Source organism: Kalmanozyma brasiliensis (genome assembly GCF_000497045.1).
Source record: "Kalmanozyma brasiliensis GHG001 unplaced genomic scaffold PSEUBRA_SCAF5, whole genome shotgun sequence".
NCBI lineage: Eukaryota > Fungi > Basidiomycota > Ustilaginomycetes > Ustilaginales > Kalmanozyma > Kalmanozyma brasiliensis.
In genome coordinates this window covers 111,940-129,922 of record NW_015961988.1, presented here as the reverse complement: position 1 = coordinate 129,922, position 17,983 = coordinate 111,940, and the positions used below count along the sequence as shown (strand labels likewise).

The 17,983-nt window shown below is 58.0% G+C and overlaps 6 protein-coding genes across 6 annotated transcripts; 2 read left to right on the top strand and 4 right to left on the bottom strand.

Annotated features, from left to right (window-relative positions):
• Positions 1–1,163: 1,163 nt before the first annotated feature.
• On the bottom strand, positions 1,164–2,451 carry PSEUBRA_005110 (Glycoside hydrolase, family 18, catalytic domain protein; the record flags this gene model as incomplete). Its single annotated transcript, XM_059465524.1, has 2 exons — positions 1,164–1,467; positions 1,616–2,451. 2 exons carry the CDS (start codon positions 2,449–2,451, stop codon positions 1,164–1,166), a joined length of 1,140 nt encoding a protein of 379 aa, XP_059320409.1.
• Positions 2,452–3,848: 1,397 nt separating this feature from the next.
• PSEUBRA_005109 (DNA polymerase alpha/epsilon, subunit B) lies at positions 3,849–5,768 on the bottom strand (the record flags this gene model as incomplete). Its single annotated transcript, XM_016438558.1, has 1 exon — positions 3,849–5,768. One exon carries the CDS (start codon positions 5,766–5,768, stop codon positions 3,849–3,851), a length of 1,920 nt encoding a protein of 639 aa, XP_016290421.1.
• Positions 5,769–6,132: 364 nt separating this feature from the next.
• Positions 6,133–7,287, top strand: PSEUBRA_005108 (Alcohol dehydrogenase, C-terminal; the record flags this gene model as incomplete). Its single annotated transcript, XM_016438574.1, has 1 exon — positions 6,133–7,287. The coding sequence occupies one exon, from the start codon at positions 6,133–6,135 to the stop codon at positions 7,285–7,287; it is 1,155 nt and encodes a 384-aa protein (XP_016290420.1).
• A 1,072-nt stretch (positions 7,288–8,359) lies between these two features.
• Positions 8,360–9,173, top strand: PSEUBRA_005107 (uncharacterized protein; the record flags this gene model as incomplete). Its single annotated transcript, XM_016438584.1, has 3 exons — positions 8,360–8,612; positions 8,684–8,971; positions 9,067–9,173. 3 exons carry the CDS (start codon positions 8,360–8,362, stop codon positions 9,171–9,173), a joined length of 648 nt encoding a protein of 215 aa, XP_016290419.1.
• A 239-nt stretch (positions 9,174–9,412) lies between these two features.
• Positions 9,413–11,680, bottom strand: PSEUBRA_005106 (Oligopeptide transporter, OPT superfamily; the record flags this gene model as incomplete). The annotated part of the gene is made up of 1 exon (XM_016438562.1): positions 9,413–11,680. The coding sequence occupies one exon, from the start codon at positions 11,678–11,680 to the stop codon at positions 9,413–9,415; it is 2,268 nt and encodes a 755-aa protein (XP_016290418.1).
• Positions 11,681–15,143: 3,463 nt separating this feature from the next.
• On the bottom strand, positions 15,144–17,657 carry PSEUBRA_005105 (Zn(2)-C6 fungal-type DNA-binding domain protein; the record flags this gene model as incomplete). The annotated part of the gene is made up of 1 exon (XM_016438563.1): positions 15,144–17,657. The coding sequence occupies one exon, from the start codon at positions 17,655–17,657 to the stop codon at positions 15,144–15,146; it is 2,514 nt and encodes an 837-aa protein (XP_016290417.1).
• Positions 17,658–17,983: the final 326 nt, after the last annotated feature.

The following is a 17,983-nucleotide window of genomic DNA, read 5'->3' as shown; positions in this document are numbered from 1 at the left end:
CGTGCAGCGAGGCTCCATTAGTGTTAGTCAGGACGTTCACCAGCATCGCAAGGCCTCGTGTGAAGCCGTGCAGTAGCGAATATGTCGTGCCTTGAAGTCTGCCGATGCTGTCGTTTCCTCAATTCCTTTCGTCGCACAGCCATGGATTTCCGCACTGCTGGTCACAGATATCAAACGATTTTGTCTGAACTACTGTATCACAAAAGAGAAACACTTGGCGAGCTTTCTGTGTTCGTCTCGCACGCGTGTCTCCGTCTCCGCACAGAGCGGACGCTTGAGCTTAACTCAATGTGGCCCAGCTCATGCTTCTGGCACATTCGCTTCCCGCAGTCGCTGTCATTCTCAACGCGTTACATCCCGTACAATCGAGGCCGCTGGGAAACCAAACCAAACTCAAATTCTGCTCTATTGCGTGTGACGGAAGCTTGTGACGAAAGAATGTTCACCTCGGCTGCGGTCTCGTGACGCAGCGTTCGAGAAACTGGAATCGTCTGAACGCCCGAGCTGTAATGCTCATAGCCCACCTGGCCAGGTTCGACAGCATAATCAAGGGCAACTCCTTGCGCCTCTGAGGCATGGGAAATGCGGATCTTGTCGCTTTACTCGAGTCGAAAATGATCGCCGTCAGCGAGGCTCACCTTTGCAAAGATCTTGTGCAAGAGGTTGTCCAGGCTCATTGTGGCTCAAGGTTTGTCGAAGTTGAGACCGCCGTGTGCGTCTCCCATTCCTCCCGTCGTCGCTGTGAAGAGAGGCTGATCGCCAACACCACGAGACTCCCGCTCATTTCAGAAAGCTCAACTTCATCTCGAGCATACATGTGTTCACAGCTGGAAAGCGTGTCGCTTCACTGACGAGGCCGTTGACACACGGCGCCGTCTCCGTGCGGGAGCGGGTTGAGTTCCGCAGCGGCACACGGCTCAGCTGTCAAACAAAGCACTCAGCCTGCTCGCGTGGCAATTTATTTTTTTTGAATTTTAATTTGTTTTTTTCGGGCGGCTCGCTCCGCGGGCGAGCGACGCCGTGCTTCTCCTCATCGATGGTAGCTGCTCAGGCGCCGATACACAACACAAACAGGAGACGAGAAGATGTGAATGTAAAGCTCGATTGTCCATGATCAAGAGATGTAGTTACAGGCTTGTCGATGTGGGGGTGAGTGAGCGGATCTAGCTGAGACCAGCAGCGTCGGTGATGACGCTCAGGCGGTTGGGTGTCATGTGCGGGTACTCCCAGAACATGGCGCCCGCGTTCCAGCCGTTCTGAACGGCAATGTTGAGGCAGCCACCGAGCACCGAGGGCTTCATGAACCCGTTGTCCGCGTCACCGGCCACTGCAGGCTTACCAATCACAAGCTTGTCTAGCGGGACGCCGGAGTACTTATTGATCTCGAACAAGCTCGTCAAGGGGAAGTTGTCGCCTGAGTTCCAGATGAGCGAATCGCACGTATCATAATTCTGTTGGTTATACGTCCTGTTTGCGGTTGAAAGGAGGAGCAGAAGAGAAGAGAAGGAGGGGCAAGAATGATGCGAAGGGCCGAAGAAGGGGTAGGAAAAGAAGTTGGTCAGCTTCAGCACCGGTAATGACGTCGGAAAGGAGCAGGAAAGCGTATGATACATGCTGCAGGTTATACCAATCGATCAAGTTTCCTACTTGTTGGTGGATGTAGGTGTATCCTTGAGGATACATGGCCGTGTTGAACCAAGGTGCGACGGGAGCGTGGGTGATGATGTAGTCGGGGCTGGGCAAATTCTTTCGGAGACTCTTGGTGAGCTTAATCAACCAGTCGGCCGACTTGCCCTGGGCGAACAGATCCATCTCCTCGTAGTCGACGTCGACGCCATCGAGGCCATTCTTCTTGACGAAAGCAGCGATGGTGCGACCGAGTTCGATTGGGTCCTTGCCGAGACTCTGGGGGGTATCCGTCGCGCCGAACACGGAGACCATGAGCTTCATCCCGGCACCGGCGTAGCGCGATTTGAACCACTTCTTGTCGGCGTCGCTCTTGGCGGCAAACTTGGCGGCGTTATCAGCCACGCCGAACTTGACCGTCCAGAAGGCGAGGTTGAAGACGTTGAAGCCGGAGATGTTGTAGTAAGGTGGCGCACCGTAGGATTGGCCCGGAACATCCTCGTCGCCGTACAGCACAAATCGAGGGGCGGCAATGCTATCGATGTCGGCGGTGGGGAAGCCCGAGTCGAGCATCTTGACACCGGGCGCATTCTTGATGACCTGAACGGGGTTGTGCGACTGACCAAAGAACGAGGTGAGCGAGGACCAGACACTGTGCTGAACGCGAGCGGGGATGCTATCGTCGTAGAACTCGGCCGCGGGAGTGGAAAGGCCGTTGTAGCCGTTGTACAGGCTCTGCTGGTGCGGCACGGCGAGGGCGGAGGGGATCTGGGCGAGGAGCGTGCCCGCGGCAGCAGCGACCGCTGCGGTGGAAGCGATGCGCATCTTGGCTGGTTGGCGACGTGCAGTCGAGGTGTGCGTGAATGTATGTGTGCGTGTGATGGACGAAAGGAGATAGTGCGTTTCGGGGGGAGAAAGGGGTATCGATGAGGGGAAAGGTTTAGCGTGGAGGGGAGTGGAGTGAGTGGGATGAGGAGAAGAAGGAACGGCGGACGGAGGTCGCGGCGATGCTCTCTTATAAATTGCGAAAGTGGCCGGCGGCAAAGACAGTAAGACGCTACAGAGGGGTTCACGAAAGGAGAAGATGTATCGAAGCGTGAGCAAAGGCGAACACCGCATGAACCGCAGGAGAGCGAAAGATGAAAGTTGGAGTTCACAGTGACCGCATGCTTCGAGCCGTCCCACAAGGTACAGTTTCAACTCCACTGCGCATTCTGACAGGTGCCTACCGAGCGGCATCGACTAGGCAAGGGGGGAATAGAAGTTCCACAAGGCGAGATCGACATCGCACTAGGAGAACAATGACAGTGCGGCAAATTGAAGCGGGTAGAATCTCTGTGCGGAGTTAGAAAACGAGGGTCGAAGCTGTCATTGCACCTTGCAGACAGTACCATGCGTGCCGAGCCCCGGCGCTGGTTGCAGCGCCACTGCCAGCTCCTTGCGTTCGTCGCGAGGCTCAGACTGCCTTCGCAGATCGCCCAGCGCCTTTTGCAGGCCGCTCGAACAGTATCTCAGTGCGTTTGTTCAACAGGAAGATACAGGCAAGCTTCTATCTCTTGCAGCTGGACCTGCGTTACATCGATGCAGTGCGATCCGTACACTGTAGCATGTGCATAAAATCAGACACGAATTGCCTACTCAAGCGCTCCCTACGGCACTCATGCTTCTATGAGATGTTGAAAGCGGCGTCGAGCAACGGAGTCATGCGGTACCAAAAGATTGCCATGGAGGGTCGACTCGCGGAGAGAGATGTTGAACCCCTTGAACGCCGGCCAAAGGCAGACAGGGGCCGGTGGCTCGCACGTCGCCTTGCATGATTTTTTTTCCTAAGCGAGACGGCCTGTCAGGGGAAGAAAAAGCCTCCACGCGGTTGCAGACACGGCATCCTCCACGATCGTCTGTGCGACTTCAAGTTCGATCATGCTTCTCAAACCTTGCCGGTTCACGGCAACTTAGCTTCTATCGCCAAACCATAAGCATGCCTGATCGTTGCGAGCTGTGCGAGGTCGAGTCAAAATTGAAATATGGCTGTGCCTGAAGCAGGGCCGGCAAATTCTTTTTTCGGGCTCATGCGAGTTGAACGAGCTTCCACTCACGACCGTCCCAGCGTCTCATCGGGCGATACTCGATCAACCCGATCTCAACCCCGTCACTCAACTCGAGACATACACACGGTCTTCTGGTCTTGCTGCTCAAACATGTGAATTGGAAAAGTGAAACGTTCAGTTCAAAGGCAGCTCGCTGGGCTCGGTCCTTCGAGTCGCAGGATAGTAGGTCGACCAGGCGAACCCGCTGCCCGAGCGGAACGAGCCCGGATTGACGACGTGACATCCTTCGTAGGTCAGCTCGTACCGATCGTAGGCGTCTGCGAGCACGAGCGCCGTGGGCATGGGATACAGGCTCAGCGCGTGATCGTGGTCCCACAGCACCGGTCGAATCCTTTGCGCCAACGGTACGAGATGCGCCTGATCCAGCACCGTCGAGACGAGAAACTTTTTGAGATCGCGTTCCTCCTTTTCGCGCTCCTCGCGCTCCTGCTCGTGCGTCTCGTCCTTGATGCGCACTGTGTTGCGCAGGAAACGCGTCATCGTGTCGTCGCGGTAGATGACCAGTTGTTGGGAGAAGTAGGAAAGGCGACATGGGTTCGAGGCGAGGTGAATCGTCGCGTGCAGGGGCTTGAGCTTTGAGAGTAGCGGCTGCACGAGCAAAGTTGGAAGCGGCGGTCGCGGAACGAGCGAGGTCGAAAACGGATCTTGCGGACCGGGAACGATGATGATGTGACTGGTCCGCACCACCGCTGGGAATGACGAGAGCGTCTCGCCCAACGCCGCAAAGCCCGTCTTGTACTTGTCCACCATGTCAGCGGACGAGTACTGCTGGCTCGCAAAGTTGCCGCACAGCACCAGCGCGAAGGGGATGAACTCGGCGTCGACATATCCCTGCAGCACCGTGGCGAACGCGGACATCGTCTTGGGATGATCCAGATGAAGGTCGGAAAAGATGACAAAGCATAGGTCGGAGTGATTGGCCTCGTGCACTTGGAAGGCCGCTTCTTCCTTGACCGACATGGCTCCCCTCCACGGCGCGGATGTTGCGGCTCGACTGGGTGCGGAGGCAGAAGCGACGGTGGGCGGTTGTGGCGGGCCTAAAAAGTCGGTGTGGGCATGAATCAATCGTGCCTGTGCTCGCGTCTCGCTCGGTGGATGACCGATGGCAAAGACGCGGATTCGTTCCTCCTGGGTGTATTCGCCTTCGACGAGGATCAAGCTGCCCTCGGTGAAGATGCCTTCGCCGGGGATCGCATTCTCGAGGTCGAGGCCAACTGTTCCATCTGCGTCCTCGAGCTCGTAACGACCGTCGGACGAGGTGCTGAGCATGCCAAAAAGCAGGAAACGCTGCCCTTGTCGTCCGAGCAGGTTCTTGGTCGAGGTGAGCTTCATGAAGCCGTCCGCTGCGTTGTTGCGTGACGAGGATGAGGAGCCTGCGGTCGGGATGGCGAGCGGCGGGCAGAAGTTCTCGTTCCTCGAAATGACGCTCTTGAGGATGTGATATCGCTGTCTTGGGAACAACGATCGAGTCGATGCTGTTGGCAGTACTGTTGGCGATGACGCTGATGATTCGAAGACTTTGCGAATGGGGTCGAAGGCGAGCTTTGGCTGGGAGAAGGCGGAGTGGACGCCAAAGTATCGATGCGGATCTGGCAGCTCTCCATCTGTGAGCTCGTGCGGATGCCGATGAACGCCATCGTCGACGACGCCGGGGTTGGTATGAGCAGCAGAGTCGGCAACTACGAGCCTGGAGTAGACCTTCTCGAGTGCCGCTGCTGTCACTACGTCGGACGGATCCGTGCTGTCATCGTCATCGAGCCCGCGGCCAGCCGAGCCGTTGCGAGCTAGTGTAGCTGCCCGAGAGGTGGAAGGCGTTTTCGGATCGACGTCGGACTGACCCTCGACGACGCCTTGTGCAAGCGCATCGATGGCTTCCTCCCATTCGAGTGGTTGTTCCAAGAGTCCATGCTCTGCCAGTGTCGAGGTGATGAACGAGATGGCGGACGAATGGAGCTGCAGCGAGTGCTTGGTGGTGAACACTCGCAGGATGGTTCTGCGCAGCTCTGGCGGTGGTGCGATCGCGACGCTCGTCATCTTGATGCTCTAGATGAGGATCGTGTGGAAGGCAAGGCTCTCAAGACCAACAAGAGTGTTGGACTCTGGCCAAATTCGCAGCACGAGACGCGCGTTGAGAGCCAATTTACGCGACTCGAATCAGTATCGGGTCCCGATTTGCAGATCACGCATTTACGCATCGTCACCGAGTGGAGGCCGAGAGTATAGCCGCAGGCTGCCTTGTGTCGAACGACATGCATCATCGAGCGGCGGCTCATGATGCTGCACAGGCCCGCCGGCCATCTGTGTACAAGGCTTGTTGAGGTGGTCTTCCCGTTGCTCGCAGACACCATACCCTCCTAACTCACTGTACTCATAACGACACTACGGGAATCAACTCAACATGTCGTCAACAATTGCACCCGACGTTCCCAAGAAGATGAAGGCGCTTCGCATCGAGGAGTTCAACGCTGATCCGCCCTATGTGCTGCGCGACGACGTGCCCGTGCCCGAGATCGGACCCAACGACGTGCTCCTTCGCATTGCGACCGCCGGCTACTGTCACACGGAGATGATGGTGGCGCGAGGAGAGTTTGCTGGCAAGGCACGCAACCCATTGCCCCTCATCCCATCGCACGAGCCTACCGGTGTGGTCGTTGGACTCGGCTCGAATGCCGCTTCAAACGCTGCTGGTGGCAAGCGAAGCGACGATGGCCAGAATAACAACGTGCCGCTCAAGCTGGGCGATCGCGTTGGCAGCATCACCTTCCGCGACTTTTGCGGTGAATGCAGCGAATGCAAGCGTGGCACACCACGCTACTGTCAGAATCAGGACATGGTCGGTGTGACCGCAGACGGAGCTTTTGCGGAATACATGCTTGCCGACTATCGATCCTGCGTGGTGCTCCCAGAGTCGCTCGACTTTGACTCGGCTGCACCACTCTTTTGCGCCGGCGCAACCATCTACACTGCGATCGTCAAGTGTGGGCTCAAGCAAGGCCAAACTCTTGCCATTATTGGCGCAGGTGCGCTGGGTCATCTCGGTGTTCAATTTGGCAAATGCCTCGGGTACAAGGTCTGGCTCTTCGATGCACGAGATGCGCCATTGGAGATGTGCAAGTCGCTGCCCTATCCTCCAGACAAGACGGTCAACTCGGGCAAGATCGACGGTCACGACGCCAATGCTGTCGATGAGCTCGTCAAGACCCAGCTGGACGGCGAGAGAGCCGATGCTGTGATCATGTGCACCGACGTGATCCCCGCCTATGAGTTTGGGCTTGCCATCACGAAGAACCACGGTCTCTTCATGGTGGTTGGACAGCCGAACGACCCCATCCCCATCCACTACGACCACTTCATCTTCCGCGACATCACCGTCAAGGGCAGCCTGCTGGGCGATCCCGAGACCACACAAGAGATGTGCGAGCTGGTCGCAAAGCATAAGATTCAGGTCAAGACCATCGCCTATCCGCTCGAGGAGGTCGACAAGATGCGTGACGACTACGCCAAGCCGGAGCATCAAGGAAAGATGGTCATCCACGTCAATGCTGATCTTTGAACGGGCTTCAAAAAAAACTGTTCTCAAACGTATCAACTCGCAATGATGTACCGAATCAAATCGAGCCCGCCTTTCGATCCCACGTTCCGCGACCGTGTTCCGGCTTGCTGACAAGAGTATGCTCAGAGGACGGTCATTCCGGCAGCAGATGGTTTTGAGAGTCCGTTTGCGAGGCTGGATGCGAGCACTCATGGTTGAGTTAGCGCTTCCGAGCATCCTCGTCCCCCATAGCCAGCGCAGCCTCGCTTGAATGAATGGGAGCCAGAGCATTATCGTTAGCGGTTGAAGCGTTCTGATGGCACGTTCCTGTCCGGCCAAGCGCGAGTCCAACACGCTCTGCTTATCTTGTGGGGGGGAGTGATACGACGGTTATTCGGAACTCGAGAAGCCGCATGCAAAGCTGGACGCTAGCCTCTTCGCTTCTCGTCGCCTCCGTGACGGTAGGGTCCGACTTCCGCATGTGCGATTTCGTTACTAGCAGAGCGCGAAGGAAGTACAGCGAGTCTTGGCAGCACACGCTCAATTGTCCATTACCGAGGTAAAGGGGGCGCGTTTGAACCCTGAACGCTGCAACCCGTTTAGCCGATATCAGAACGTGTGGCGCTAAGCGACGTCTCTCTCTCTCGCCTCTCGCCCTTCTCCGAGGACTCGGTGCTGGTCGAGCTTGTTCTTGGGGCGTCGCATGACAGGCTTGATACAGAATCAATGGCGTGAACCCTGAGCAGAAATCTTGTCTGGACGACCGTCGAACAAAGCGCTGTCGCATGACTGATAGAAAGCATATCCGGCGGATGCTTCAGAACGTGCTCTCACACACCGCAGTGAGGCTGCTGTTACCCGCATGAACAGCCGCCTGCGTTTCCTTCGCAGTGCGGGGGAGGGCTATCGCTGTCTTGCGCTTGTTCAGCATCCGGTCTTCCGTCTGTCACTCGAGACTCGAATCGTATAAAGCATGCTCATCGAAGGGCGGTCAATCAGTACAAAGACGCAACAGCTCCCCTCTTCAAGAACCCCACCCCGATCACAAGAGCTTCCCGAAAGCCACCCCGCCCTAGTTCCCTTTCCCTCAAACATGATGCGTCTCTCTTGGATCCTCGCTGGCATCGCGCTGCTCGGCATGGCCAGCACTGCCCAAGCAGCCACCTTGACGTGGGATTGCACACGTATACCCAATATTTGTAGTAACGATTGTTTTGCTATCAATTGCGCTGGCAAGCCAACAACGCTGCACCGAGACTCGGCCAACGCTTCTACCAACCGGGCCAAGACGGCGTGCAAGTCGCCCAACCGGTGTGCCAATGGTCCGTCGGATGCCAACTCGTGTGGTAAGTTTCCTTCCCTTTTTTCGGTGCTCACTGGCCGTCGAGCTGACTCGATCCTTCTGACTGTCGGACAGACGAGTACCCCTACGCTTCGTCGCAAGAGGGCGGAGCAGGTAGCGTCACCCGTTGCGTACCGTCCACCGAGAACTCCCGTCAGGGCGGCACACTGTCGAGCTTCTACACCAACAACGGCATCGAGGATGGTGACGCGTACAATCTCGCCTTTGCGTCCACTTCAGGACTGCAGTACTGCTCCGGCTCGTGCACCAACACCGGCAACCAGTTGCAGCAGCGCAACCTCGCGATCGGACCCCAGTTCACCCCGCGCTTGTTTGTCACTGAGGAGGGACAGGAGCTCACCAGTAAGTCCCACTCATTTAACCTTTCGGGCATGGGAAATGGATTTCGTGGGAAGATGACTGACCCTTGACCGTGGAACACGGCTTCCTCGTTACAGTGTTCGAGCGCGTTGACAGTCCCGGTTCGCTCGACAGCGTCGTGGGAACTCAGACGTGGTTGGCGTTCGAAGAGCGAAACGTCACCATCGTCCGCGCTATCCTTTGAGCGTTGTCGCCGCGCCCCGCTCCAAAAATCACGTCGCACCCCCGACGCAATTGCTTCCCATTCTGTTATCACATTTCTCACGAAGGGTACATATCTCACAAAAACAATGGTCCACATCACACAAAAAATTATCGCACGGAATGTGGAACGTGAGAGAAAAGGGTATGCTGATTCATGAGTAAGGCATAAAGAGAAAAGTGATACAAGTGTGTGTTGATGCCCATGACGAATCGTGAAGTTTACCAAGGGGGAAGACCGACGGTGCTACCATAAGTCCCGCCGTCGACGCCGATGATGGTGAGGATGGCGTTGAAGACACCCGCCATGCCCTCGCCGGCGATCAAACCGGCGGCGATGGCAAACGCCAGCAGATCGAACGACTGGGGGCGCTTTCCCTTCCAGATCAACGCGGTGGTGGCACCCATGCACATGGCAATGGGGTAGTACACCTGCGGAACGACAAAGCCGAGACCGACCGCGTTCCAGTTGGGCACGTAGACGTGGTACTTGGCCGGAATCACCTTGTACTTGAGCACGACGGTGAGGACGGAAATGATGGCGAAACCGATGGCGGTCATACCGGAGGAGAGGCTGACGGGGAGTTTGGGCGAGATGACGGCGACAGCGACGGCCTTCCAGGCAGCGACGGCGGGAGCGGCGAAGGGGCATTCGTCCGCATCGGCGTTGGTGATGCACGGATAGGCCTTGGTGAACAGCACGAACAGACCGGTCGAGACAAAGATCGAGAAGAACGAACCAAAGAGTTGGGCCCAGAACTGAGTGCGGGGTTTGGCACGAAGCAGATGACCCGTCTTGAGATCTCCGACCATGTCGACGGCGTGCGAGGCGGCAGACGAGGCGATCGAACCGGCAATCAGGTTCTCCAACAGACCCGAAGCACCGGTCTTACCCTGACCACGCAATGCACCACCCACGATCAACTGCGACGCCTTAGCAACCGAGCCGACCGGGTTGGTGTCCGTCGCACCACTCGCCTGCACACCGACGAACGAGAAGAGGAACGCAAGGATGATAGCCAGGATGACGTTACCCAGGTTCATGTGGAACTGCAGCGTGCAGACGAGGCAGGTGAAGACGATGCTGAGCAGCAGACCGCCGGTCCAGGCCCAGACGGGAACCTGGTCCTTCTTCTCGCAAGGGTCGGCGATGGCGTCCTCGTAGGTGGGCGGGTCCTTGCGGGCGATCTTGCAGTAGATCTCCTGTGCACCGGCGCGCATACCGCGGTAGATCGTGGGTCCGTTCATGCCGATCTCGGCAAACGAGTAGGCGAGCATCATGAGCACACCCGGCCAGAGACCCCAGTAACGAGGAGAAGCACGGTTGAGCGGGGTGGTGTTGGGGTTGAAGCTCATCGAGGTGTAGGCCCAACGGAGGGGTTCCGGGTTGTCACCTTCGTAGTAAGGGGCGATACCGGTGTTGCGACCGTGTGCTTGGCCGGTGGCGATGATGGCAGGACCAATCATGGCCCACATGAGGAACGAACCTCCCAAGAAAGAGTAGGATGCGTTCATACCAGAAAGCATACCAGCACCGAGGAACGCAGGGGTCCATTCGATGATCCAACCCCAGTTGTCGACAACGATGGCCCTCTTCCATCCCCAGCTGTACAGCCAGTAGAAGATGTGCCAGTCCATGAGGATGCCCGAGGCGTACTGGTTGACGACCACAAAGGTGAAAGCGGCGGCGAACGAGTAGAGGAGGGCGCGCGATTGCTTCTTGGCGGTAGCCTCTCCACCGGGGGCGTGGAGCGATCGAACCGTGTAGGCGGTGGCGGTGGGCGAAGGGAAGATGAGCTTCTGCTTCAAGATGTAGAACTTGCGCAGGGGGATGGCGAAGAAGACACCGTAGTAGGCCGAGACGGCCGAGAAGGTGATGAGGCGGCCAAAGTCCTTGAGCGGGTCATGAAGCAGATCGAGCTGGTACATGGCGGGGACGGCGGCGACGAACATGCCGGTGAGCGAACCGGCGGCGGTAGCGGCGGTCTGGACAGTGCAGTTCTCCCGAGGACCGAAGAAACCACCGCCGAGCTTCTCGGGAAGCGCCTTCTGCATCACCTTGATGATCGAGTAGCCGAGGATGGCGCCGAAGAGCGAAGCACCGAACGTGAAACCGGTCTTGAGACCGAGGTAGACGTTGGAGGCGGCAATGACGCAACCAAGCACGGTACCGACCACCATGGAACGGATCGTCAGCTGGTGGGTCTCCTCGGGAAAGTACTTCTCGTCGAACTGCTTGCCGGAGTGGAGATCCTCGGGCTCGTAGTCCTCATCGGCGGCGACGGCCTTCTTCTCGGCATCGTAGTAGCCGGTGACGGGGAGCTGAGCGTCGAGACCATCCTGCGAGGAGAGAGGCGACTTCTTCTCGTCATCGACGGAAGGAGTGCGGGCCTGGAGGCCGTGGTGCTCCTGGTAGTGAGGGACGTGCGTCTCGGTGATCTCGTTGGCCTCGTTGTGCATCTGTCCCCAGGTGGGGGTGGGAGCGGCCATGGTGAAGGGCGATGGGGAGGGTGAAGAGGGGGAAGGTGGGCTTGAGGGTGACGAAGGAAGAGAGGAAGGAGTGGACACGAGAGCAAGGGTATTAATATGGACGAGCGCGGAGCGAGAGGGGTGACTCGTTCGCAATCGGTCAAGTGGACGACGGTCAGCGGTGGTGGACGTTGGACTGGACGGGACCGGAAGGAACCGATCCGAAGTGCAAGGTCGCGCGATGGGAGACATAGGCAGGAGCGGACGCCCAGGGTGGGATGCCAAGAGCGATGGTGGCAGACTAGCGTGAGTGGGTGGACAGATGGCGGACCAGTGGCGAGGGCGGGTGCGGAGCAGCCCGTCCGCTTCTGGTGCTGCTGCTGCTGCCTCTGCACATGCAGGGACGGAGCGGATTTGAGCGAAAAGGGCTACGATTGGACAGAGATGGTCTCATGAGGACTACGAATGGTGCCTGGATGCAGCAGGAGGAGCAGCGGTGGTGTGACAGGCGCTGAATCAGAGGCTCGGTCACCACCCGGGTCTCGTGGCAGGGCTTCAACGAAGACGCTTATCAGGCAGGCGAGCCACACCGCCGCCGCCGACGACGACGACGAAGCACGATTGGCTCGCGGAAGCGGGGTGAACGACCACAGTGCAGCAGCAGTATCATGTGGGCTGCATAGGCGAGGTGATAAAGGACAACTGCTCATCAATGGAAGGGTCGAACAAGGGTGCCAAGCTTCCGACGCTCGAGGTGCTTTGCAGTGTTTGGCCTGCGCATGGGTGCACCGGGGGCTTTCCAGTGGCAAAGGCGGAATACCGCAGTAGAGCGCGACACAGCAGAAGCGCCAAGCTGTCAAACGAAGGAGGCAGCAGCGTAGGACAAAACTTTTCGAGATGCACTGGGGCAGCGACCCAGTTTTTGTTCGCTATCCTCGGACCAATCGCCGTCGGTTTCTCGCTTTCAAGGGGTTCTCTCTCGATTGTACCGCCCTCGCTCCCACTCGCACCATGCAGAGATACACGAATTTCGATGAAGACGCGATGGCGGTGCGCCATTGTCTCGTCGCGAGGTGCGTCTATGGCGCCTGCGGGAGCAGCATGCTGCTGACGCTCGGTGGCGTCTTGGAGGCACGCTTCGACATACCGCGGGTTGGGAACAGAAGAAGCCATTTGACCGACTCACCGACCGAAAGAAGCGCCGTTCCAAAGTGGCTCCCATAGTGTGCTTCCACTCTGCCGATTCGAGACCGTTGCAGTGCGACTCAAACTATGCACCGGGCAACTTTCCTCTTGTGACAGGTTTGATTGCGTTGTCTCTCCGCTTCCTTCCACAAGTCGCCAGCGCTTCCCGACGACGCTCGGTCTGAATTGACGCTCCTCCGGTCCTGTTCTTCTCAGTCTAAGGCGCTGGAATGGACTGCTTATCGTCGAGCGTCGTTTGACCTGTAATATGGTGACAAAGACACGGTGAAAAGACGACGAGCCAAGAACGCCATGCCATACAAGCGAGCGGCTCTAGGACGCATGAATTGCACCAGAAAATCGAAGACCGATCGAAACACGCTCCCATGAAATGGCCAGAAACCGAGTCTTATCAGCCAGCATTCCAGCCAGTCAGCCAGTCAGTCAGGTATCCGCTCGAGCTTGATTGCTAAGCGAGGGGCTGCGAACGAGACTGCGGGGTGCAGCGCCATCTACATTTTCACTGGTTGCCATCGGTGAGAGCTTACTGCCTGGCTCGCCCTTTCTCCGTTGGCTGCTCTGATCGCCTCGAGCTACGAAGACGTTGGCTCCACCAACAGCATATTCCAATTGCCAGCTTGTTTTGAGAGCGAGCGAGCTAGCCCACGTCGAGATCTCGAGCTGGTCTCTCGATTCCACGTTGCACGGTTCCTGCATGGCGGAGGTGGTCTCGCACTGATCAGATAGTTGACCGATCCGAGGTGTTCATTGGACGAGCCACCATCTTGTCGACAAGTCATCTGACAGAGGTGGTGGAATGGTACGAATCGACGGTATCTCGGAGGACGTCGTTCCGCTCTGCTCGACGATCAAACCTGGGTTCCTTTTGTGCGGCCAAATGCCAGATCGGAGCAATTTGGTGCTGTGCCAAGCAAATTTCGCATGCATGCCCACCTGCAGACGACCGAATCCAGGCGGGCATTTCTTGCCCTTTCCCAGTCCGCAACCCACTGCCCTTCTACTGTGCCTGCTTCGCTGATGCTTCTGCTCAAAAGGAAGAAGAGCGGAGTTGCAGGATGCCTTCGGCCGACTCTCAGCCGTTGGTTGAGTTTGAATCGCTGACTTTTCTCGCGCAAAAAAAAGCTTTTCGATGTTCGACGAGGAGAGGGACCGACATGGTATGAGCCACTGACGAAAGTGGGCTTCTGTACGTGCGCTACTGCGGTAACTCACTGCTAGCTGGCTGATACGCCAACGCCAACACTTCCAACACTTCCAAGCGAGCCTCATTTGATTCGGCGACAATACCGAACAGTCGCAGGCTCGAGGAGAAGGGACGAGTTTAGGCGGTCAACCACCATCGTTCGGGCAAAACCGTCTATGGCTCGCGTGGCGGACGGAAGAGAGAGGTCCGCAAAATGGAAGCTCTCGCCTTCCTTGGCTCTCATGCCTTGAGAGGGCAAAGAAGCACGGAAATAGGCGAACTTCTTGGCGCATGATTCTTGAATTTTCAGTCAGGCAGTACGTGACAGGCTCTGCTCTGGGCTAAGCTTTCGGATATCTTCGCTCCGAGACTGGGTTGCGAAGGCTGTCGGATGCTCGGGTTTGGCGTTGTCGCTCTAAAGCCAAATCGCTTGCGTCGAATCGGGCACCTTTTGGTGCTCATGAAGCGCTGCCATGGCTAACCCCATGTAGAGATCGGGCGCGTCACGATGCGCATCCTCTGCCACGCCCCTCCCCCCTGCCTCTCGTGTCTCTGATCAGGTCGGTGGTGCTTCTCGCCTGGCGATGCAGGAACGTCGCGCTCGACTGGGACGTGCGCAATCGCAGAATGAGCTCACATGCTGCGTCGTCCATGCAGCGAAGCCCGTTGAACCCGTTCAACCCGATACGGTACCACGGACGACGTCGCTCCACCTCCGTCGCTGCGATTCATGCCCGCTGCTTCGAACCCAGCTCCGCTTATCGTGACTCAGGAACGCTATGGCGTATGCTAAGATAGGACGACGCTCGACCGTAAAGCGAGTGCGGGGTAGATAAGCCTCTTTGTGATTCGCCAAGACTTTTGATGGAGCGTGTCGTCGGATAGGCTCCCTCCGAGACGGTCCAGAGATGAGGCTGCACTGTCTGAAGGATCAGCCCTGCTCTCGGACCAGCCTCGAGGACGAGCGAGACATTGTGGCGATCTTTCATCGTGGGGGAGCTGTTCTCGGCCGGCTCCTCCTCACCATCGTCCTCAGCATGAACCCGACGTTGTTCGCACCTTGTTAGGCAGATATGAACCATTACACACGGTGACCTAGAAAAAAGCAACCGCATACTCGCCACTGGCAACGACATCCGTCCAAAAGCAAGGAACACCCGTAACATCGTTCCTCCTCCACACCTCCCTGATCAACTCCCTTCCGCTCGCCGGACCGGCCTCTTCGTGGCCGACGACCTTCATGGCGCTTTCGCAGATCCTTCTGTCCTCTTCGCTCACCGCCACGGAGCTCGCTACGAACATGGGGAGGTTGAAGTTGCTACACCCCACACTCTTGCAGTACTTCTCCCCCGCGCTAGTCCACAGATCCAACATGCTGCGTAGCAGGCTGACGATGATTGGATGTAGCGCACCGAGACGGTAGATGAGCGTGTGAATCAGGATGATGCATGCGCTTTTGGTCATCACAGCACATATCGCGCTTCCCGTAGTGAGAGGTCCTTTGATCCGACACGACTCGGCCCGAGCCTGGATGCGTTTAGCTCGATCCCGCACCCATTGCGGGATCGGCACCCCCGCTTGGCGTCGGGCAGTGCGGCTAAAGTCCCCTCCATCGAATTCGTATCGCAACCGCGCAATGTCCGACAACGCAACGAGGATGACGTCGATCATGCTGAACGTGAGATCCTGCGAACTCGTGGTGACATCCACGTCGGTGATGTAGGTCGACAGTGCGAGTTGAAGATGCGGTCGCGTCCCGCAAGCGATGGCAGTGGTGACATCCGACCAGACATACGTTCGAAAACCCAAATGCTCGTGACTCGTCAACTTGGACAGGTTCACCGGTGGGAAAGAGCCCAATAGCGTTTCGATGAGTCCTCGCATTCGAGCTGCCTCCTCGAAGTAGCTCGTCATCCCCTCCTCGGCGAAGGCGTAGATGGCGATGTTGAGCGAGGCCATGAGCAGCGGGTTGACATGCACGCATTCGGCGATGAAGCCTTTCTCCGTAAAACTCACTCCCATCGCACGGGTGGTCTTCGCTTTGTAGTCCGCCACGGCTTGTTCGAGCGATCGCACCGCAAGGTGTTTCAACGTCTGCGCTTGACCCACGAGCAGATCGTCGAGCGTAGCATGGGTGGACGAGGCGCGACGCAGACGCTCGACGTTGGCCGGCGAAAGCGCGCCCTTGCCATGCGGTTCCGATCCAGGGGACGCAGACCAGATGGTATCCGGTGTGCCGGGGAAGCCAAAGGTGAGATTCGCTTTGACGCAGTCGGCGATGCTCGTTCGGTCGGCTCGAAGCGTGTTCGCCCACTGATGGATGGCAACGACGTCCTTGGGCCAGGTGAGTCTCGCTCCACCGACATAGCCGGCCGTGACGGCCGCGATGGACAGTCGAAGGGGTGGATGCTTGTCGACGCTGTCCAGGAGGTACGGAACGAGCTGACGGAACAGCGTCGATGCTTCCAGCCCGCGCACATCACACCCCTGCACCCAGCACACGATGAGCGTGCTGTAATACCCGATGAGGGACTCCATCACGAGGCGCGATTTCGCGTTGGCGTGGTGCGCGGCAGCGTGCGTGTCCGTATACCCATCGAGGGCGGGGGAATGGTGGCGCGATCCCGTGGGCGTGGAGAGCGAAGGTGCGACTTGCACGAGGTCGGCGTCGAGCGCGGCGAGGGCCGCTGGGTCGGGCTGCATGAGTCGATTTGCCACGGCAGAGCAAGAGGCACACAGGTGGTGGCCGGAAAAGAGGCAGTCGCCGACGATCTCGCAGGGTATCATGGGGGATTGCAGAGGAAGCAGCGACGAGTCGGGTGGAAGAGGCCGTTGCGGAGCGGGCGGAAGCATGGACGGGTGCGCGAACGAGGTGTAGGAAGACGGTGCGCCGTTCTTAAAGTTTGATGTCGAAGTGGCGTCTTTGGACATGCTATCGTGGGAGCCGGTGGCAGCCATGTCGTTGGCGAGCGGCCAAGCAGCTGAACTCGTGGCGAGACCAGCGAACTCTGCTAGACTGTTGGCCATGTCGAGGCTCTCCTGATCGATGCCGCCCGCGGCTCCCACGGATGTGAAGGAGGCATGGCCTAATGCTGCCGACTGCGCATCTGCGAGCCCGTTGCCGTATCCATTCGCCCCCGGTTCGAGCTTGACCCGACTGCCTGTGCCTGGCGAGTCGGCCTCGGGAGATCTTTTGGTCCGCTTTCCTTTCGACGACGAAGCGGTACCAGGCGCAAAGACGACCGGCGCCCTTCGGAAGCCTTCGCACTGATACCCCGCATTACGACATCGCCAGCAGCCTCCGGTCTCTTCGCAGAGCGTCTCGTCGCACTTCTTTTTGCGCTTTCGACATGTGAGGCAGCCGGAGCGGGATCGTTTGCCTGCTAGAGGGACGGATGCGCTGGTGCTGGCCTGGTTGGATGCATCGGCGTCGAGGTTGTGCGAGCTTGCCGCTCCCGAATCGCCGTTGGTGCTGCTGATGAAAGGTGGCAGATCAGAGGAAGAGACGTTTTGTTGCAGCTGTCGTGTTGCTGAGCCTGCTGCTATTGACGACGAGGCAGCGGCAGGGGATCCGGAGCCCGAAGCTGAGCTCGATCCGGACGAAGACATGGTGGAAAGATGACCGCTCCGCTTGCTGGGCTATCTTGTCGGTCGAGAATCGAGATGTGACGGATGGTGATGGTCGGAAGGGGTCAATTGAGACGTCATACCTCACGCGCACCTGTAGCACATCGATGGAAGGGACGACAGTGGATGCACAGCTGCGCTTGCGATCGAGGTGATGTGGAAAGCCGTCCGATGTCAGCAAATGTTTGATGAGCAGCCGAGTCGGGATTCACGGCAACTACTTGATCGCCGTGGTTCCGTGCAGCAACCGCTTATCTGGCAGCCGCTCGGTCGGTACCGAAGGACCGGTGCAAAAGAAGGGCGCACGG